Raw genomic sequence first — 19,679 nt, forward strand, 5'->3', positions numbered from 1 at the left:
CTGAACCAGGAATACGGACATGGCCGTGCATCTGCAGCCAGGCTACAGAAACAGGGTCACTGGAGTTCCTTGTAAATGATATACTAGGCCTACTGTGTCAACAATTCAAACAGTGGAAGACATATTCTTCCAGTTTGTCTAATTTCCAAGAACGCTACATATGTCACTCGAGCCTTCATTGCCGAAGTCCACAACTTTTATCTGTTGTAGGCTACTGCTTAGTCTGTTATGTAGAAAGTACTTTTGACGTTAGAAAGCTAGAGTAAATGTTACGCCCCCTTGCCCTTGATAAAGGAGACATGCTGAAGCTGTGACAAGACGAAGTTTCACTAAGCCTTTACTGGGTTGAAAAAAAATCTAAAAAAATAGTTAATGCCGGTTTAAGATACATTGAATGGTAGTCTGTCAGTGGAAATAAACATCAGTCAGGTGCTGTCCTTCACTTTAAAATCCCATAAAGTTTAAAAAGTATCAATGTAAAACAATAGTTGTTTGTCGTTCAAGAAGTAATTTTATGGTACATTTTGTACCTAACGTAAGCATATCTTGTTTCAAATCATCCGTAATAATACACTAGTAATGGTGATACATACAGAATACTCATGTAATCATTGGTACGGAAGTAAACTATTTATAGCAATGTAAGGTTGTTTAATCTTAATTATAGACTAAGGCAATATGTGGTTTTATTGCAGCAGTTTATACAATGTATGTTATTATTTTCTTAGTCTAATAGTATTGTTTTATTTGTGATACTTGTTGTTTGTTACTAACAATGTTTTCCTGCATTTTAGATCCTTAAAGATTGACCTGTATTGTTTTGCATTTGATGTAGGCTTACATGCTATATGTAAGTCATTAGGATGGATAACATTTTGGCTGTACTTTACCAATATGAACAGACCCTATGTATATTTTGTTGTATACTGTGGTCATCTGTGTTTATGAACATGACATGATTGAAAACTATTGGTACTTGCCATCTTCCTGAGAAATGAACAAAAACTGAAAAAAAGAGAGTTGTTTTGCTCGAAGTCAGAGTAAGTCATAATCAGTTGTATTCCTAAATATGGTGATCTAGGTCCAAGCTGAAGACGATGGCAATCTTCTCTGACAAAAGGGCATATGAATTGTTTAGTTACTTATGTCTGACAATATGGTAATATCATCGGTGTCCCTTCAGGCCAGGATATTGTTGATTTCTACACAGAAGACTATGTTGTGAACCCAGAGAATGGGTCACAACTCAAGTATGTAGAGTGATGGGAAATGTTCAGAACAAGTCACATTAATTTTCTGGATGACATTACGATGAGAAAAAATACAGAAATTTTGAACATAGTTTTGCTGAACAGAAAACCTCTGCCTTGGAATATGGCAGGCAAGAAGCTTGAGAGTTAATGCTGAAATGTTATACCAAGCCGTCTTAAGTAAATTAGAAATCATATACTGTAGATAGCAAGAGATATAATAGGACGGAATAAAGCCCTCAGCACACAGCTTGGACCTTAATACTGTCTATAGGAAGGAGTCCCATCCTGGCAGCCATGATGTTGTTGTTGTTGCTTGCTTTGCTGTAGTTGTATGTGGAGTATGTACTTTTGCAGCATGTAGAGCAGCGGCCCGTGTTTATGCAGGAACCAAGTGTGGATGTGACTTCGGGTCTGGAACAGAGAGGAACACCTGAATTCCACCACAGTAGTCTCTCTGACATCATTGAGGAGAGTTCATCTGGAGTAAGACACTCTCATTACCTCCCTTGATTTGAGGTTGTTGCCATGGTAATGTCACTGGCATTACCATAGCAACACCATCTATCTATCTATCGCTCTCTCATTTTTATACCACTTCAGTGTCTTCTCTCTGTCTCTTATTTTTACCCAATTATGTAACATTTTATTTGACTATCATCTTTTTTTTTTTTTTTTTTTTTGCATTTGTGCAGGTACATTGTATTTGGACATAAGCTTAACCACAATATCTGGTTGCTTAACCACATTATCTGGTTTTCCTTAACTTGGATCCTCTGGATGATTTATTTCTTGAAATTTCTGTCTGGTTGCGTCCGTGTTGTTTGAAAATGACATGAATCCCATACCTTTCCCAAATCTGAAAGATGTAGATGTGACAGTTCATCAGTCATGACATTGCAAATACATGTTACAGGTAACAGAATTTGTGCTCTGGAAGCTACATTATACTGTGAGACCAACAACCCCTGATTGTTTGTTTTTGAATGTCTTTTTGTCGGTCTTTTGATTTTGTTTTTTAAGTTCTGCTGTTAGTATTTAAGTGTGATTAGTTTTTGCTCTACTTGTAAATAAAAAATGATGAAATAAGACAGTTATCACATCATCTTATCATGGTAGCTAATTTTGAAGTAAAAATTTTCACAGCAACTGCTGTGTTTATATCTGTATGAAGAATTAGTCAATTAAAAGTAAAAGTTCTGTTCACATGTTGGGGTCATAAGAGTTTCATAGTTTTCACAATATCAGTGACTGTGAAGTGAAGTGATTTGAATGGTTTGTTTTGTGCACAGATCTGCATTAGTATTGAAAGTTTAATGTTTTAATTTATTTTGCACTTTCAATTTTTTTTGATTGATTTTTGTGTTGTTGATTATTTTTCTGCTCTAGTGTCTGTTCTCATTGTTGATCACTGACACTGTCATTGTCATAGTATTTGAAGCTAAGCACAGTATAAACTATTTGTATGACAAATTGTACGGACAAATCAGACTGTCCTCTTACCTTGACTGTGATGACAGTGGACTATCCTGAATTCCTCAAACTTTTCCCATGTAAAAAGGCAACATTGAATTCAACCTCACGCACCTGACTAGTTCAGTTTTGGAAACAGGACTAGATGTTTTGATTGACCAACTTCAAGGTTTCACAAAAAGTGCAGTTTTATCAGTCTAGATAACAGGGCTCTCAAAAAGTCCCAACATAAGTACCAGGTAAACATGGGAAAGGGTGGAGGTAGAGGAGTAGTGAGTGAATATTGATCACTTTTATGAAGTGATCAAACACAACACATTGTAAAATGACCAATAAAATTCTTGTCTGATTGTATTTGTTTTTTCAGTTTCATTAAATTGCAGAACATGAAGGTTTTCTACATAAAAGTAAACTGTTTTTAATCTCAGTTATGTTGCACTAAAAATTTACAAATCTTGCAATTTCCTGCTGCTTTGCAGCTCTTCCATGATATAATCAAACTACATTGTATGTATGAAAAAGTCAGTGATAAGTTCTACTTGTCCACTGTACTGTAGGATTCGTCTCCCTTGCCCTCCACACCTCGCCAGATGGTTTCCTTAGAGTTACCAGAGAGACAGAGAACAGTGAGGAATGCCTCTTACCTGGGTGCGATCCAGGACCTGGCAGACAGCGGGGATGAGAGTCACATGGACGTCAAGGCAGGGCTTCAGCGCGTCTGTCAGGTGTTCATAACGAATGCCGCTAATGTGTTCCTGCAGGAGGTCCATGATGAGAACCTTTTAAATGAACAGGTGAGAAGATGTCGAAAGGGTGAATTGTTTTTCAGTTATAAATTTACTTGTAGTCGTTTTAAGAGTGACTGAGCTGAATTTTCTTGTTAATGTTATTAAGAACAAAATAGATAAATTATCTTAGCATGTCATCTTTGTGATAAAAAAAATGACAATCAAGATTCAGGAAATCGATTTAGTAAATATTTTATAAGATCTGTAACAGTGATATGTATATCTGGTATGCATTTTCTTGACGGAATACATATAAAAGCATTTCGTTTTCTATGTTTGCAAAGATGGTATTATGTTCCTCTGAGGTTCTCAAGTAATAACTTGTGAAAAGTCTTCTTTGTTACCATTCATCCGAAATTTTTTAAGGACACATCAACAAAGGCAATCAGACAGTATCTGACATGATAGCACATCTACTAGAAGATATTCAGTATTGATTCGTTTATGTTTGCTTGCAGGTGGATTTGTGTAAGAGAGTCCTCAATATCTACAGATATATCGTCATGAACATACCCATACAGCAGCAGACATGGTGAGTCAGGCTCAGTTTTCTTCCCCGCTAAATCCAAGAGATCATAATTCCATCTATATTCCCATGCTGTTCGTGTTCATTTATGTGTATGCTTGAGGGTGGGGAAATCTTGTACCAGTGCATTTGGACTGCATGGCATTGAATAAGAACTCTCTACAAACTGTAGTCTGCTTTCTTTACCCAGATACATGTTGCATGTTGATGGGTCTTTCAGTAGTTAGCCATGTAAAGCATTTCAGCAAATTCCTTTCTGGTGTCAAAAGACTTCTATACATGTAGTGTTTATCCTTTGGAATTTAACAGGCAAAAATTTCCGGATGCCAACTGTTCAAAGTGTGACTAAAGCACTGACTGTCTATGACTTAGAACCTTGGCCAGTGAGGTGGTATGTTTGAATACAGCTCACGCTATTGCATTTGTGTCAGGAGATGTATGAAGTTCATGTACCTGGTGAAGGTTGGTTTCCTCCTCTGGATACTATGGTTTCCGCCTTCAGGCACTATAGCTTCCTCCTCCAGACACTATGGTTTCCTCCCGCAGACACTATAGCTTCCTCCTCCAGACACTATGGTTTCCTCCTCCAGACACTATGGTTTCCTCCATCTGACCACCGCCATGTATGTGAAAACTTCTTGAGCATGGTGTTAAATACCAATCAAATAAATGCGATAAAATCCTTGTATATTAAGGTGCTTCCAAATACATGGACTGATGAATTCGCTCTAGTTCACTTGTATCTCTGGGTGTGTTACCACAGGCTGTTGGTTGTTTCAGGGAGCAGATATTGAGGGTACTATTAGGCATCACCTCGGGAGTTCTCAGGGAATGTCCCCCTAAAGACAAGAGTAAGACCCTGGGAGGACGACTTGCTCAGCCTATTTTCCAGGTTAGTTCGATATTTACCAAGAAAATAATATAATGTTCCTGGGGCTTGTTTTAAAGTATTTAATGATGTTCTGGGCATGGTTTGAAAACCTTCCCAAGTTCAGTAAATTCAACAAGTCAGTAGCTTTTTGTGTATTAAAGTCCAACATGGAGTGTTTTATGACAAAATTAAAGTCAAACACTTCATAAAGATTATATCATGTTGCTCGAGAAAAAACAGACAAAAAAAAAATGAATAAATTATTTTATTAATATTTTTTTAAAGCTGGTTGAGATTGGCACTACAACTACTGTAGTTTTATCCTGTCATAGTGATATATTGGTGTGGTGATTACAGTCTAATGCCATGGACTGAAGACTGACCCGTGGGACCTGTGTCACCTACAGTAAATACGGTTTTGCCTCGATGTCAGTCCAAGGTGTGACTGGTGTCGGCCGAGGAACCAAACAGTTGATGTACCCTAATCCCTTAACCTTTTCGCACACGAAAGAGCAACTTTCAGTGCAATTTATGCTCATTTATGGTTAGATTTTGGAGACAAAACTACATAGGGTGGACTGGCCAATTTCAGGACCTCACAAAGAATATAATTTTATCTTTCTGGATTGGATAATGCCTTCAGATTAAGCTTGAATGAACATGTTGCACACATGCGAAAAGGTTGAAGAATTTCGGTGGTTGTAATAAGATGTCCGCTGACCCGCTAGTTGGTTGACATCTGAGCACATCTAATTATCACTTACATCCATGGGTTATCCCCAGCTAAATGGTTTAACATGTACATATTGTTTTTCTATTTTGTGCGGTGGTGAGGAGCAGACCGGACCAAAGCAGGTACAAGAAATATTTGTTAGACATTTGATGGGGTGCAGTTATTGATTCCGGGGTTAACTCTTGTTGACGATGACAGAGGAGTACTCATGTTTTTCTAGAGGGAAAAACATACATTTGTACATTTAACCTTTTCTTGCAGACATTGATAGTAACGTGGATTAAGGCCAACCTGAATGTGTTCATCAGCTGTAAGCTGTGGGACCTGTTCCTAGAGGTGCTGTCCTCTCTCACCCACTGGGAGGAGCTTATCAGAGAGTGGGCTGTGAGTAGAGCAGTGATAAAGCTTCATCCCCCTGTACAAAAGTGTGCTGTCTGACACATCATTTAAAAGTAGAGCAGTGCTAAAGCTTCATCCCCCTGTACAAAAGTGTGCTGTCTGACACATCATTTAAAAGTAGAGCAGTGCTAAAACTTCATCCCCCTGTACAAAAGTGTGCTGTCTGACACATCATTTAAAAGTAGAGCAGTGCTAAAGCTTCATCCCCCTGTACAAAAGTGTGCTGTCTGACACATCATTTAAAAGTAGAGCAGTGCTAAAGCTTTATACCCCTGTACAAAAGTGTGCTGTCTGACACATCATTTAAAAGTAGAGCAGTGCTAAAGCTTCATCCCCCTGTACAAAAGTGTGCTGTCTGACACATCATTTAAAAGTAGAGCAGTGCTAAAGCTTCATCCCCCTGTACAAAAGTATGCTGTCTGACACATCATTTAAAAGTAGAGCAGTGCTAAAGCTTCATCCCCCTGTACAAAAGTGTGCTGTCTGACACATCATTTAAAAGTAGAGCAGTGCTAAAGCTTTATACCCCTGTACAAAAGTGTGCTGTCTGACACATCATGTAAAAGTAGACCAGTTCTAAAGCTTCATCCCCCTGTACAAAAGTGTGCTATCTGACACATCATTTAAAAGTAGAGCAGTGCTAAAGCTTCATCCCCCTGTACAAAAGTATGTTGTCTGACACATCATTTAAAAGTAGAGCAGTGCTAAAGCTTCATCCCTGTGTACAAAAGTGTGCTGTCTGACACATCATTTAAAAGTAGAGCAGTGCTAAAGCTTCATCCCCCTGTACAAAAGTGTGCTGTCTGACACATCATTTAAAAGTAGAGCAGTGCTAAAGCTTCATCCCCCTGTACAAAAGTGTGCTGTCTGACACATCATTTAAAAGTAGAGCAGTGCTAAAGCTTCATCCCCCTGTACAAAAGTGTGCTGTCTGACACATCATTAAAAAAGTAGAGCAGTGCTGAAGCTTCATCCCCCTGTACAAAAGTGTGCTGTCTGACACGTCATTTAAAAGTAGAGCAGTGCTAAAGCTTCATCCCCTGTACAAAAGTATGCTGTCTGATACATCATTACATCATTTAAAAGTAGAGCAGTGCTAAAGCTTCATCCCCCTGTACAAAGGTATGCTGTCTGACACATCATTTAAAAGTAGAGCAGTTCTAAAGCTTCATCCCCCTGTACAAAAGTATGCTGTCTGACACATCATTTAAAAGTAGAACAGTGCTAAAGCTTCATCCCCCTGTACAAAAGTGTGCTGTCTGACACATCATTTAAAAGTAGAGCAGTGCTAAAGCTTCATCCCCCTGTACAAAAGTATGCTGTCTGACACATCATTTAAAAGTAGAGCAGTGCTAAAGCTTCATCCCCTGTACAAAAGTGTGCTGTCTGACACATCATTTAAAAGTTGAGCAGTGCTAAAGCTTCATCCCCCTGTACAAAAGTGTGCTGTCTGACACATCATTTAAAAGTAGAGCAGTGCTAAAGCTTCATCCCCCTGTTACAAAAGTGTGCTGTCTGACTGTGCTGAGATTTGTTGTTGATGTTGTACAGAAAACAATGGAGACGTTGACACGAGTGCTGGCTAAACATGTGTATAACCTGGACCTGTTAGACCTGCCCTTACAGAGGCTGAGTGAGCAGAAGGAAAAAAGACGGCGTGGCAGGAGTCAAGGTATTCATACAGACGGGTTGTAAGCAGCCTATTGCGTGAGCACGTAATCTCAGGCACACTTAAGTGGCTTAAGTCAGCTTAAGATTTTTTTCAGGATAATGTCATTCTTCTGAATTAATCTCAAGGCAAATGGTCTTGCAGATTGCATCCAGAGATGGTATCTTTCATAGTAATTGCATATCAAATGGTCCTATTAAGTGGCAGATTTGCATCAGAATCTGTTCAGATGTTGTCTTTCTGTCATAATAATCATATGTCAAATGACTTAGCTCCTGTACATGTAAAAGATGGCACTGTCAGGAAATGCTACTCCCAAAACCCAGATCAGAGTCATATCCACTAGATTAAAGACATAGACCCATATCCCAGACAGCTGTCTGTTTCCCTCCCTCAGCATTATCTGTAGCAGGACTAAGGCATATGCACTAAAGGGAGAAAATTTGTATTGGCTTGATTCATTCATCGGATAATGCAGGAAACAAGAATCATAATTCAGTTATTTTCATTTTTTACAACTTCTTTCATCCCAGTTTGGCACACATTTATCACCTTTCCTGTACGAGGGAATGAGTACAATAGAATGGTTAATGACATGGCCTGTGTTTGATGGCAAAATCAGTCTACCGAAAACTTCATCCTTGTGTTTACCATCTTGTAGGCCCACCAAAAGTTCAGAATAAGGATAAGACGTTCTCGCGAGCTATTCTGTCACCTGCAAAGGCACCCTCTGCGACTGCAGCAAACGCCTCACCAGCCGGGGTTGATGTGCCATTTGAGCGAGGGAAGTCAAGATCAGAAGGTAAGTAAGATGGAAATGAATTATGGCATAACAGGACTTTGTGAGTAAGTTTATCTGGCGTCACACATTTAGTGCATGTATGCATTGTGTCAAAGCGAGAGTTGACTTCTTGTGACCTTATTTGGTTCCCCAGTTTATGTCTATAATTTATATCCCCAAAACTGTAAAACCATGTTAACCAAACAGTTTTATCTGTATCCTTGCCCTTAATGTCCTGAATTTCTGAGCAGTGTAGTTTAAATTGATCATTTCACTGCTAACATTTAGAATGGTTATGTGGCCATGTTGCATTTTTCGTATGTTCATATAGTCATGCTAGGTTTTATTGGTTATTTCATTGCTCTCACCTAAACCAAACATTGAGAAGCCATCTTCATACCTAATTGACTAGATTCATATAGCGTTTGTGTGATTTCTTCTCTGTGTTCATTCTTGCTTTATATCGCATTGTGCTTATCTCAGCTTTTTGTGTTAACATATACTTTTACATTCTGCTTAGTTACCTTTATACTTCCTGTATGTAAGTTTTCGTTTGTCTTTTCTTCATAAATGAATATTATTCCTTGTATATTTGTGTATTGATGGATTTTCATAACCACTACACATGTATTTATCGTAAAGACCCGAAGTAGCCTGTTTATTGCAAAGTATAGCCCGACTAGAACCCCATGAAGCTCTGGCCAATATAAAAGAAAGTCAGAACATCTAGATATCACTGCTGACATCTTCCAGTTAATGGAGTACTAAATATTGCTGAAGTTTCACCAAGCGTTAACAACAGCCATTGCTAATGAAATCACCTGGTTTTTGCTTTAGCTTCTCTGTTGAGAATGTAATTTGAAATGTACACATCAACAGAATCTAACATTTACCTCTCTGAAAAGGTGATACGGATCAAAACAATGAAAGAGTCCTTAAAATTATCTTTCATCATCACAAATGATACAAATCTTGACTTTCTGGAACCTTTCTGTAAGATTTGCCCATCTTCTATTGGTGTCAGGTAGAGATGTTATTGACAAAAAGTTTGATGAAATGTTCAGTGAGAACAACTGAGCAAATACCAAAATATCAAAAGTACATACCTTCACCCCAGAGGAAGGTTAGTGTCCTGAATACTGTAAATGCAGCTTGATTGCACCTGTGAAATAAAACGAGGCTTTCTTGTCACCATTTACAGAGAGGTACGTCTCAAAGATGATTATACTTAACCTGGTTAATCGTGTAATTCTGTCCCTGTGGTATTTAGAAAAGTTTCAGGGATGTTTTCGTTTAAAGGTGCAGGTGGTAATAAACCCCGCCCAGAAATGTCAAAACAGCGATCCCTGAGCGGTGAACCTTCCCCTGCCCACTCCCGTTCTGCTTCCAATTCCTCGGACATAGCTCTCCCACGCAGTAGCAGTGACAGTAACCTCATCAGCCCTGAGCCTGAAGAATCTCTCAAAGGTAGTCTCATTAAAGACATCAATGCTGCCTAGCCATTTTCCTTGCAGATCTAATATTCTTTTTACCTTATTACTATTACCTATTTTTTCTGTTTATGATGTGAACTGTTGATTTGGGAAATTTGTGCATCTTTCAACTGTAGAGGACTTACTTGCCATGTAAAAACCTGTTAACAATTTGGTTGCAAACTGACTGAATTCTGTGAGCCTGTAATACAGGCTCAAGGGGTTGGTTCTTCAGCAGTTAGCTTCTAAGAAATTGTGATGCTCTTCTGACATTTGAGGTAAGTGTAGTACATCGCTCAACCAGAGTGTGGTAGTTTACAAAAGTGATGTGTTTGTGCCTTTTTTTACCTTTAATTTTGAAGAGTGCTCACAAAAGAGGCTAACTGGAAACCTCACTGTTTATTTGCTGACCCCATTTGCTTCCAGTAAGAATTGACTAAGATTAATCTAACCCCTACAGATTTGCTAATGGTTAGTAGATTGTCTTTAAGTACATGTAGGACTTAAATTATCATGTACATTCTTGCTTTATGAATTCTATGTTAAACATGATGGTTATTTTAGACTTTCCATGTGGGAAGGATTGAATATTTGTCAAAGGGTGTTAACTCTGATCTTGATTCTGTGCAGAGTTTAGTCCCTTGTATTAACCTCCTCAGACTGTATCTTTCTGTGCCAGCCGCTGCTTCACATACATCTGACCACTGTCACTGTTTATATCGGCTGTTTATTAGCTCGTGAGAGTGTCTTATCCTTATTCTACAAGATGGTTTATATCGGCTGTGTAAATTCTGTCTTGTTATTTACAAGAGTCTCTTTGTCTTGTCTAAGTTTTATGTATGTGATGCTGCAACAAGTCTCTTCACAAGAAAGAAATAATGAATGTGTATGAAATTATGTTCTGATATTTATTCTATCATAATTTCATTATTCCTATATGTTTCTATTGTGGATGATTATGTATATTACGGTATGCCTTTCAGACAACATCAGCATGTTACAAAAAGATAACTAAGTTCATTACTTGTACATATTTATTGTTTTGGTGATAACGCATAAACCCTTACCTATCTCACGTATCTCATGTATCTGTCTTACACTTAGAATATGTTTACCTGTTTGGCTTTCGTATTTAAAGTCTCAGTTACATATACTGTAGATGGCAGCCTGTTTTGATTTATTTTGATCTTATTCCAATTTTGATCAAGGTCAAGGTAGATCAAACTGCATTGGTTTTATAACTTCATTTTTCTTGTAAATCAATGTAGAATCAAATATCGCAGGTTAGGCAGTGGGCAGATACGTTCATGTGTCCATGTTCTCTAGACGTTTTACCTCTTCAGTGGATCGCTTGTTTCCCATATAGGTACCAGTTTTAGCAGCGATGTTAGTGCCAAGTCATCCGACACCTCATACAGCCTGGCCTCCGAAGGTGCAGGTAAGCTTGGCTAGAAAAATGGTAAGAATGCTGTTGGCAACATATTTTTAAGAATTTAGGGCTAAGCTCAATTTTTTCAGATAAAACTGCAATGATGTAGTGGACTGCAGTGTAGGTGTCCTTTAATCTGCCCCACACACCTTAACTATCTGAACTATTGGATCTCACTGTGTTTGATATACATATAGTCACAAGCTTTCCTCTTATATGAGCTTGTGAAGCTAACTTTGTTTGGTGACTGATTATTGCTTCCAGTGAAAATGGCTTATCAAACAGGCAGGTTAATGAGACTATTAAAACAGAACAATGACTTGTAGACATTCCTGGTGTGCTTCATGCCCTGTGAAACAACAGGGTGTATACGACAATGAGATGTACACAGCTTGCAGTGTGTAGAATATAATACTCAGACACACATCTGACCTCTGAATATTATGCCTGCCACCAAAGTCCAAAATGAGCAAGTCTGGTTACTATATATTGTGATGAACAGAAGTAGTTGAGTAAATACAACTGAGATTGTATGGCGAAACGTTACATTAAAAGGTGTAGTGCTCAACGTAGTGGAGCTTTGCCTTTTTGTTTTAGCAAATATTGCATTCTGTGTTATAGTGTTGTTGTATTGTCAGTCTGACATCTGTATGTGTGTAGGCCTGGAGGACCAGGAAGTGGCCAGTGTGACGGCCAGCCTCCTCACAGACTCCAGCAGTGTAGCCAGTGTGGACAGCACAGGGGTTCACTATATCCAGATGGAGAATGCTGGGGAGAACTGTGGTGAAAAGTCCGACTCAGATACTGTTATACGATGTAAGTGTGCAATCAGGCTTCGTCTGCGAAAAAGAGCATAAAAAGAAATTCCCCGAGTGTGTCATAGTTTTTGTGCCATGTATATAAGATGATGTGATACTGTCTGCTGGACAATATCGCACCTTTCTCATAACAAAATGGTTAGGTTTGCATAGGTGTGTACTACACTTTTAACTGTCCCAGTGTGATACACATTGTTTGCATAAGTGGCTTGCTGCCATTGTGTAAGTGAAATATTCTTGAGTACGGTGTAATCAAATAAATTGTTTGCTTATGTTTTTGTTTAAAATACATGTAGCTCACTTAGAGAGATCACAGGCTAGTATGACTGGCTTTCCTCATTGTTTTTAAAAAAGAAACTTGGTCATCTTCTATGGCCTCCTTTTTTGATCTTTCATCACAAGCTGAACTCTAACCTTTGACACCTGTTATTACAGCCTCCCAGACTCCATCGCCCCTCTCCGTGCACTCTAAGTCTGGCTCGCGCACCCCTTCCCCCACTAGCGAGCTGACGGGAGATGCTCGCCACATGAGCTGCCCCACCCCTGACCGAGACAGCCTGCACATAGAGGTTGTGGCCACCACAGAAGACTCAACTCTACCTAAAGGTAAGATACCCTGCCTCAGGTGAATCATTCATCCTCAATCCTGTCATGTTCATTGTGTGAAGGAAAATGGTGAAATTGCGGCTATACTGTGATTACTGAGTGGTCAGAATCCTTGTTTGGTGCGTAGAATTAAAGGTGAACTGCAAAAACAAAGAACTATCAGGTATATTGGTAACTATTGTTACTTTTTCAGACACAGAGTCTGAGAACTACGAGGAGTTCAAGAGCGTTTTAGCGGGTGGGACAGTTCAGGGTTGGACCCCGGATGTGGCCGTCATCCTGTGGAGGAGAATGCTAGGTTCCCTGGGCGACATCAATAAGATCAAAGACCCCAGTATTCACGCCACCGTATTCGACTACCTCTGTGATATTTTAGAAACTTTACTCAAGGTATGTGTTTACAGCTTTCATACTATGATTAAGAATTTATACTTATTCTGTGATGCATTAAACAATACATGTGTGTACAGGGATTCATTGAAGTCCAAATTTTAACGACAGGAAACTTAAAATTCATTTTTTTTCTGGTCCAGATTGAGTTCATTTATATTTTAAGCGCTGACTATAACCGGGTATGGAGCTTTAATTCCACTATAGCGACTGGTAATTTTGTGAGCATGAAAGTATATATGATGTATACATATATGAGAGAAAGAGGGTTTAATTTCATTTGAGGTTCATTTCTGATCACGATTTTATTGTTGGTACATACATATACTTTTACAAGTATGTTATCCTGCTCATAGATATGCATTGTGTAATAAAAAAAAGGTTGTAAGCCATGGTATTGCATGTTCTGTTGTTGGTTGTTATATTAAAGGGAAGAAAGGAACTAATGAAAATTGTGTCAAATGTAAACATGTGCAAAATACAAAGATAAGGCTTATCCTTCTCAGAGGTATATAATGAAACAGTTATAAACCATCCATGTTCAGTTGTTGGTTGTTATAAATATTAGAAGAAAGAAAGGAACTAACTAGTGCTACATACAAAATAAAAATAGACCTACAAACAAGGCCTAGGACAAGGCTTATTCTGATCAGAGTTATATGCTGTAAAGTATTTGTTATTCACTGGAATTCATTTTCACAGATTTACTTCAAAGATGGCTTTGCAGGAATTAATTGTCGTGTTATTAATGAAGGAAATGCTGAAAAAAAAAATCTCAAAACTGATTAATTTTACGACGTCTTTTAATCATCTGGCAAAGTGACCTGTCACCCAATGAGCAGTATAACATCAAACATATAAATTCACCGTTATCAGAACCAATCACTCACACAGTCAAGCAACACGATTAGTTTTGGATTGTTTTCGGTTTTAATCGTCCCCTGGTCAGAAACCACTGACATTGCATAATTGCCTAATGGCCATTGCATTCTTGTATACAGTTCATAATTTGTTAGAGGTTCGCTCCTTGGTTTACAGGAGACACACAGCCAATGGGATAGCATGTATCAAAGCAACATTCATCGGAAGCCAGCACATGTTATATCCACTTTGCTTTCACTTTCTTGGCATACTGAAGATTGATCAAACTAAATACGAATGCACTCCCATTTTGTTTTATACCCACTAAACCTTACGACCATAGTTTGCATATATTTAAAGCCTAATTTTAAGCTAATTACAGCCATTACCACCTCGGCTTGTCATGGATGCAGCCGTTGGCAATTGAAATTGACCGCTCCTCGCTACACGTATATTTTGGAATGCAATTCAGTTTATTTTCAAAAGCTAGAGTATTTGTACCAGGAAAATACAGAATTGAGTTTTTAAACCCCAATTTTCAGATCTTAGCTGAATTTTATCACTGAATATCTTAAATTGATGTGTATGAACCTGTTGTGTAGTTGACTCAGGTCTGGTTGTGTTTATGCTCTTTCTATTGCCTACATGAACTTCCTGCTAAAGTGGTATTGTCACCACTGTATTTTTATCACAGTGTCTATTTTTCATTACAGGGAATTACTGGATTGACTGACGTATTGAAAATTGTTTTTGAATTGTGGTACATTTCTTTGTCGTCTTAAATGATAAACTTTTCAGGGAAGTTAAAGGGGATACTGATTACTATGTCTTAATATTGAGGTGACGAAAACTTTTTTTACATTGGAATGGAAAACTTCCATTGGTGTGGAAAACTTATTGGTACAAATACAAAAGACCGGTCCTAATAAATTTCGTTCGATTGTTTTGTAAGGCATGTAATTTATTTTCCAGATACGCGATAATCAGTCAGTAACCCATGACAACCAAAGTTCCCCGCCCCCTCCAGAACTCATCCCTCCACAGCTCCTTCTTGCCCCTTGGCTCTTCGAGGTACGGGTCTGAAACCTTCATTTGTTGGACTTCGATATTTTGGTGCTCAGTTCATGTAAACTATCATTCTTTTTGTGGCTAAAATACACATTAGTCCTAACCCATTTAACTGAAGTTGTAGAGTATTTGAAAAACATGCTAGTAGTTCCATTATTTGATAACTTTTTTCTAATTTGAATGACTTAATTCACAAGAGATAAGTAGGTTTGATCAAACATGCCATGACCGAATGTCGTCTGTGAAGTCCAGGCTGTGGAATGAAGCTGACCCCTGTTAAAGAAAACCACACACTTGTTTGCAGGCTCTGAAGTTACCCGACACACACAAGCGAGGGAAACTGTCAGCATATCAGCTTATCTGTTGGATGCTTGTACAATCACATGACATGCCACTGGAACAGCCAATGGTAGCCAAGCTTTATCAAGTGTTGCATCATGGGCTGGTTTCTTCAGATCAGGTATGTACATTGTTGTATTCTCACTCAAACTTGAAACAGTTGGACAAAACAGAATTAAAGTCTAAGAACAGCACTTAACATGCCGTGATATTTGTTTTAGGTGTCAAAGTGAGCACTTGTGTTGTTGTTTTCAGGATGTTGTTAATGTCATTGTGCGTCACAGTGCGGCTAAGTTTTTCACAGTACCTCTCCCAGGCAGCACAGTTTTACTGTTGGATTTTATCCATGCCGCGGGAACAATTGTGTCCAAAACAGATGCTTTGGAGTTGTATGTAAGTACATTTTGGTTTCTTGAACTCTTTCTGTTTGTGTCCATGAATAGTGAGTCAAAAAAAAAAAAATGTGGGAGTTTGCCTCTGACCTGTGAAGTGAGGGCCTTCATGGCCTACAATGTATTGTTAACATGCTAGTGCAACACAATGACTCAAAAGCCTCTCACCAAAGTGGTTGCTTTGAGTTTAAGTCCAGCTCATGCTGTCTTTGGTTGTAAGTGGGAAGGTCTGCTAGCAACCTACAGATGGTCATGGGTTTGCCCAGGTTCTTCCCATTTTACTCCCACCATAATGCTGCGTGCCATCAAGCGAAATGTTCTTGAGTATGGCATTCAACATCAGTGGAATAAATAAGTGCCCCTTATGACATGCTGAGATCACCTGACATTTGACCTGTAACTCATGGGTGTAACAACATCATGATTTGATATCTAATGGTAATTGATTTTCATGCCATGATCACTTTATTGGGTTGTACATTTAATTGTTGATGATTGTTTTGTATTTATGTCAGATGGAAAGTAGTGTATATATGTAACTGTTGCTGTAATATTATAAATCATGTATAAAGCATGATTTCTGCTGTAGGCTCCACGCACTGCCGCTGTGTCCTTATTGGGCAGTTTGATCTGCTTCCCAAATCACTTTGGACCAATCCCTGTGCTCCAACCCATTCAAACTGATCTCTCTGTCATCTCGTGCAATAATTCCAAGGTATGTTGTAGTGTATTCTTCCTAAACGGGTGTGCCATCAGTGATGTTATGTCAGAAGTTAATAACTCAGAGAGGTACTTAGTCAGTGAATGTGCAGGCTAGAATCCAGCGCCTACTTTGAGTCAGGTGTACCTGGCCCGGGCTTTACTCCAGACACTCTATCTGTCCTCCATCCCTAAACCTGATGTGATAACAATTTATGGGCGAGCCGGCACTAAAATATCAAAACACAGAATAAAAATGAAACTGAAAATCTGCCTTTTTATTTTATCAGATCTTTTTTCAGATGTCTTTATCATTTGTCAAGAACAAATTCACAAGGATTTGTTTTTCAGGTTTTATTTTTATCTTCATATTCTCCTCTAACATTTTACAAAAGCTTTCTTCTGCCCATGAAACAACAGTTAAAGTTGGTGTGGCCTGACCTCTATCGTATGAGTAAAAAATTGTTGATAAGACAATTATTAAACACCAATCAGAGAAATAAGAAAGCCTCGGCTGCGGCCTTACACATACGTTGACAGGTACGCCTTGGGGTGTGTTGTTGTTGTTTCTCTTTCTTTACCTATGTTAATAGTCACACCTGAAACCCTGATGTTTCTGTATTACAGGACCAGATCATTCATCTCTTATTGGAAGCTGGAAGTAAAGAACCCACAGGATTAGCCAAGTAAGGCATCAGAACCGCGCACGCTAGAGTCATAAAGAAACAGTGTTTGTACTGATTGGAAGTTATTATCTTAACCGTTACCCCTCTTACTTTAAAGAGGCCCACATACTATTGGTCAGAGGATAAATAATGCCTTTCCTCATGAGTTCCCTAGCCTTTGAACTGTAAGTCACAGTGTTGACCCCAGTTCTCATTGATTTGGCTATGGCTTGTGGAAAGCAGAAGAGCTGTCAGCTTCAGGCAGTTTGTTTCCTGATAGACTGTAACTTTTATTAGGGGTCCACACAGGTAGTCCTGCGGGACACCTATTGAAATCATTCGGATTATTAGGGGTTTAAGCCTTTCAAGTTTGAATCTTGAATGGCTGATGCAATTGAGCTGAAATTCTAACTGCAGTTGCACAAAGCCTAGGTACAGTAAGTGTAACAATGGAAACTTTCTGCATCGAAAATTGTACAAGCTCTCTACTGGGTGAAATTATCATGTGACGAAAAAAATGTTTTTTTCAAAATATTTTCTAAACTGTTAAGAATTATACTGTCGGAAATTGTTTTATCTGAAACAGTTCTAGACGCTGATTCCAAAAATGCAATTTTTGCAAAACCGAATGTGACGTCAGAACCGGAAGTGTGTATATCTTGTTAACCAATGAAGCTAGAGATGCAGTGTGAAAGCCAAACGTCATCCCAAGGCAAGCAGACAACTTTTACACAGCTGGAAGTGAGGTCAGCAGACCGGAAGTAGTACATGTCAAAAAAAAAAATTGCCATTTTTTCAGTTTTCAAAATTGAAAACTTCTACAGCTAAAACGTGTCAACAGAAATGCGTGAAACTTAGGTATGTGACAGATCTAGACATGTGCTAGTATGAGCAAAAATTTGGGTGACCTGTGATCTGGCGGCAATTTTGGGTTGAAGTGAAAACATTTGACGACCATTTTTTTCCAAACACAATGTCCAATTAACTTAATATGTAGCACACATAACAAGCGTTCCATGGAGGCTATTTGGACAGAAAAAGGATTCAATATGTAATCAAATTAGGCTTTGACTGATACATATAATGTGATGTCAGGGGGAAAACGAAAAATTTGAGTTTGATGAATATGTTACCTGACGTAGTTTGACGTCCTGATAACGAATCCAGTCCAATTTTTGTTCTGCGATGCATATTTTTCTCACAAATTGCTAACAAAACGTGAAAAAAGCGCAATTTCACCCATTTTTGTGGGTCATGTGACAGAAAACTGTTAAAGCTGTAAAGTTGAAAATCGCTGTGTATATACATGCTAAATAGTGTGATACAATGTATGAATGGCTATGGAGAATATGTATCGTGTATATGCTCTCTTCATTATCTCGTTTGCACTGCAGTTGTGATTTGCTCACCCTGTGCCATTTCACCATAATGTTGTGCATATATTTGTTGAAGTAAGCTTTGTTTTGTGCAAACCTTGTCTTATTTACTACATGCTTACCAAACCCCGGTGACTGACAGATATCTACTTGTGCCCTGGCTCAGTTGTTTGCTTCCTGACAATGGCTGAGCTTTTAGTAAAGCAGTCATTCTGTGCATGGCAGGTTGTGGATTCATATGTGGAAATATAAATTTGTTGTCACACGGGCCATGTTTTTTTGTGTTACTTCTTACAAAAAGGCAACCTAAGGAATCGCTGTTTCTGATTGGGCATAGCGCAGCATCATCAAGCTCGCTGATCTATTCATGGGAATGCGAATGACCGGCCAACTGCCTCAGTGACAAATGGTGTAAAGGCGCATTGGAAGTCACACTGCCGTGTATCTGGTCATGTATTGATTTTCAACCAATAACTTATGTTCTTATATGAAAGATACAAGTGTAAAGAAAATGTGTATGGAAATTTGTAGTGAAAATTGCGACTGCCTTCCAGACTTAGTTACATATATAATAGAGTAGATATTAATTACATTAAACGCTGACCAATTTTCGTGGTATGATGCAGATGTGTCTTAGGCAGTTGAGCGGTGAAGATGATCGACGTTGGGGAAATTGACATTAGGCAGATCGTGCCATGCCAGTCAGTCATGTCAGAGCTCTATCCCAGCTTAGGAAATTAATCATGTGATTAAAATTTTCTGAATTTAAACATTTTAAATACGCTGTTTGGCGTAGTTTGATGGTCTGAGCAAGAATCTGATCTTTTCACCTTTCTCTGATGCACAGTTTTGTCGCGAATTGCCAATAAAGTCTGAAAAAGTGCAATTTCCCCCCATACTTGGAGGTCACGTGACACAAAACTGCTGCAGATGTAAAATTGCTGAGTGCAAAGGGCTATGTGTGTACTGTATGTGTGCGAAAAATCGTTGAAGTGTCTTAATAAATGTGGGAGTTGCTGTGCTTGAAAAATTATCCAAAGACCGATTTATTACGTTTTTGCATTTTGAATGCAT

General features: G+C 38.6%; 1 protein-coding gene across 1 annotated transcript in view; it reads left to right on the forward strand.

The window, feature by feature from the left end:
• LOC135469385 (ral GTPase-activating protein subunit alpha-1-like) overlaps window positions 1–19,679 on the forward strand; it is a 90,081-nt gene that overhangs the window by 14,471 nt on the left and 55,931 nt on the right. The window contains 17 exon segments of the mRNA XM_064748020.1: window positions 1,608–1,736; window positions 3,281–3,517; window positions 3,970–4,043; window positions 4,818–4,929; window positions 5,903–6,025; window positions 7,592–7,712; window positions 8,371–8,511; window positions 9,790–9,957; window positions 11,329–11,400; window positions 12,052–12,207; window positions 12,645–12,815; window positions 13,009–13,205; window positions 15,039–15,137; window positions 15,439–15,594; window positions 15,729–15,866; window positions 16,455–16,580; window positions 17,192–17,250. Of these exon segments, the coding sequence (XP_064604090.1) occupies window positions 1,608–1,736; window positions 3,281–3,517; window positions 3,970–4,043; window positions 4,818–4,929; window positions 5,903–6,025; window positions 7,592–7,712; window positions 8,371–8,511; window positions 9,790–9,957; window positions 11,329–11,400; window positions 12,052–12,207; window positions 12,645–12,815; window positions 13,009–13,205; window positions 15,039–15,137; window positions 15,439–15,594; window positions 15,729–15,866; window positions 16,455–16,580; window positions 17,192–17,250 (2,279 nt within the window).

Source organism: Liolophura sinensis, chromosome 6 (assembly GCF_032854445.1).
Source record: "Liolophura sinensis isolate JHLJ2023 chromosome 6, CUHK_Ljap_v2, whole genome shotgun sequence".
Lineage (NCBI taxonomy): Eukaryota > Metazoa > Mollusca > Polyplacophora > Chitonida > Chitonidae > Liolophura > Liolophura sinensis.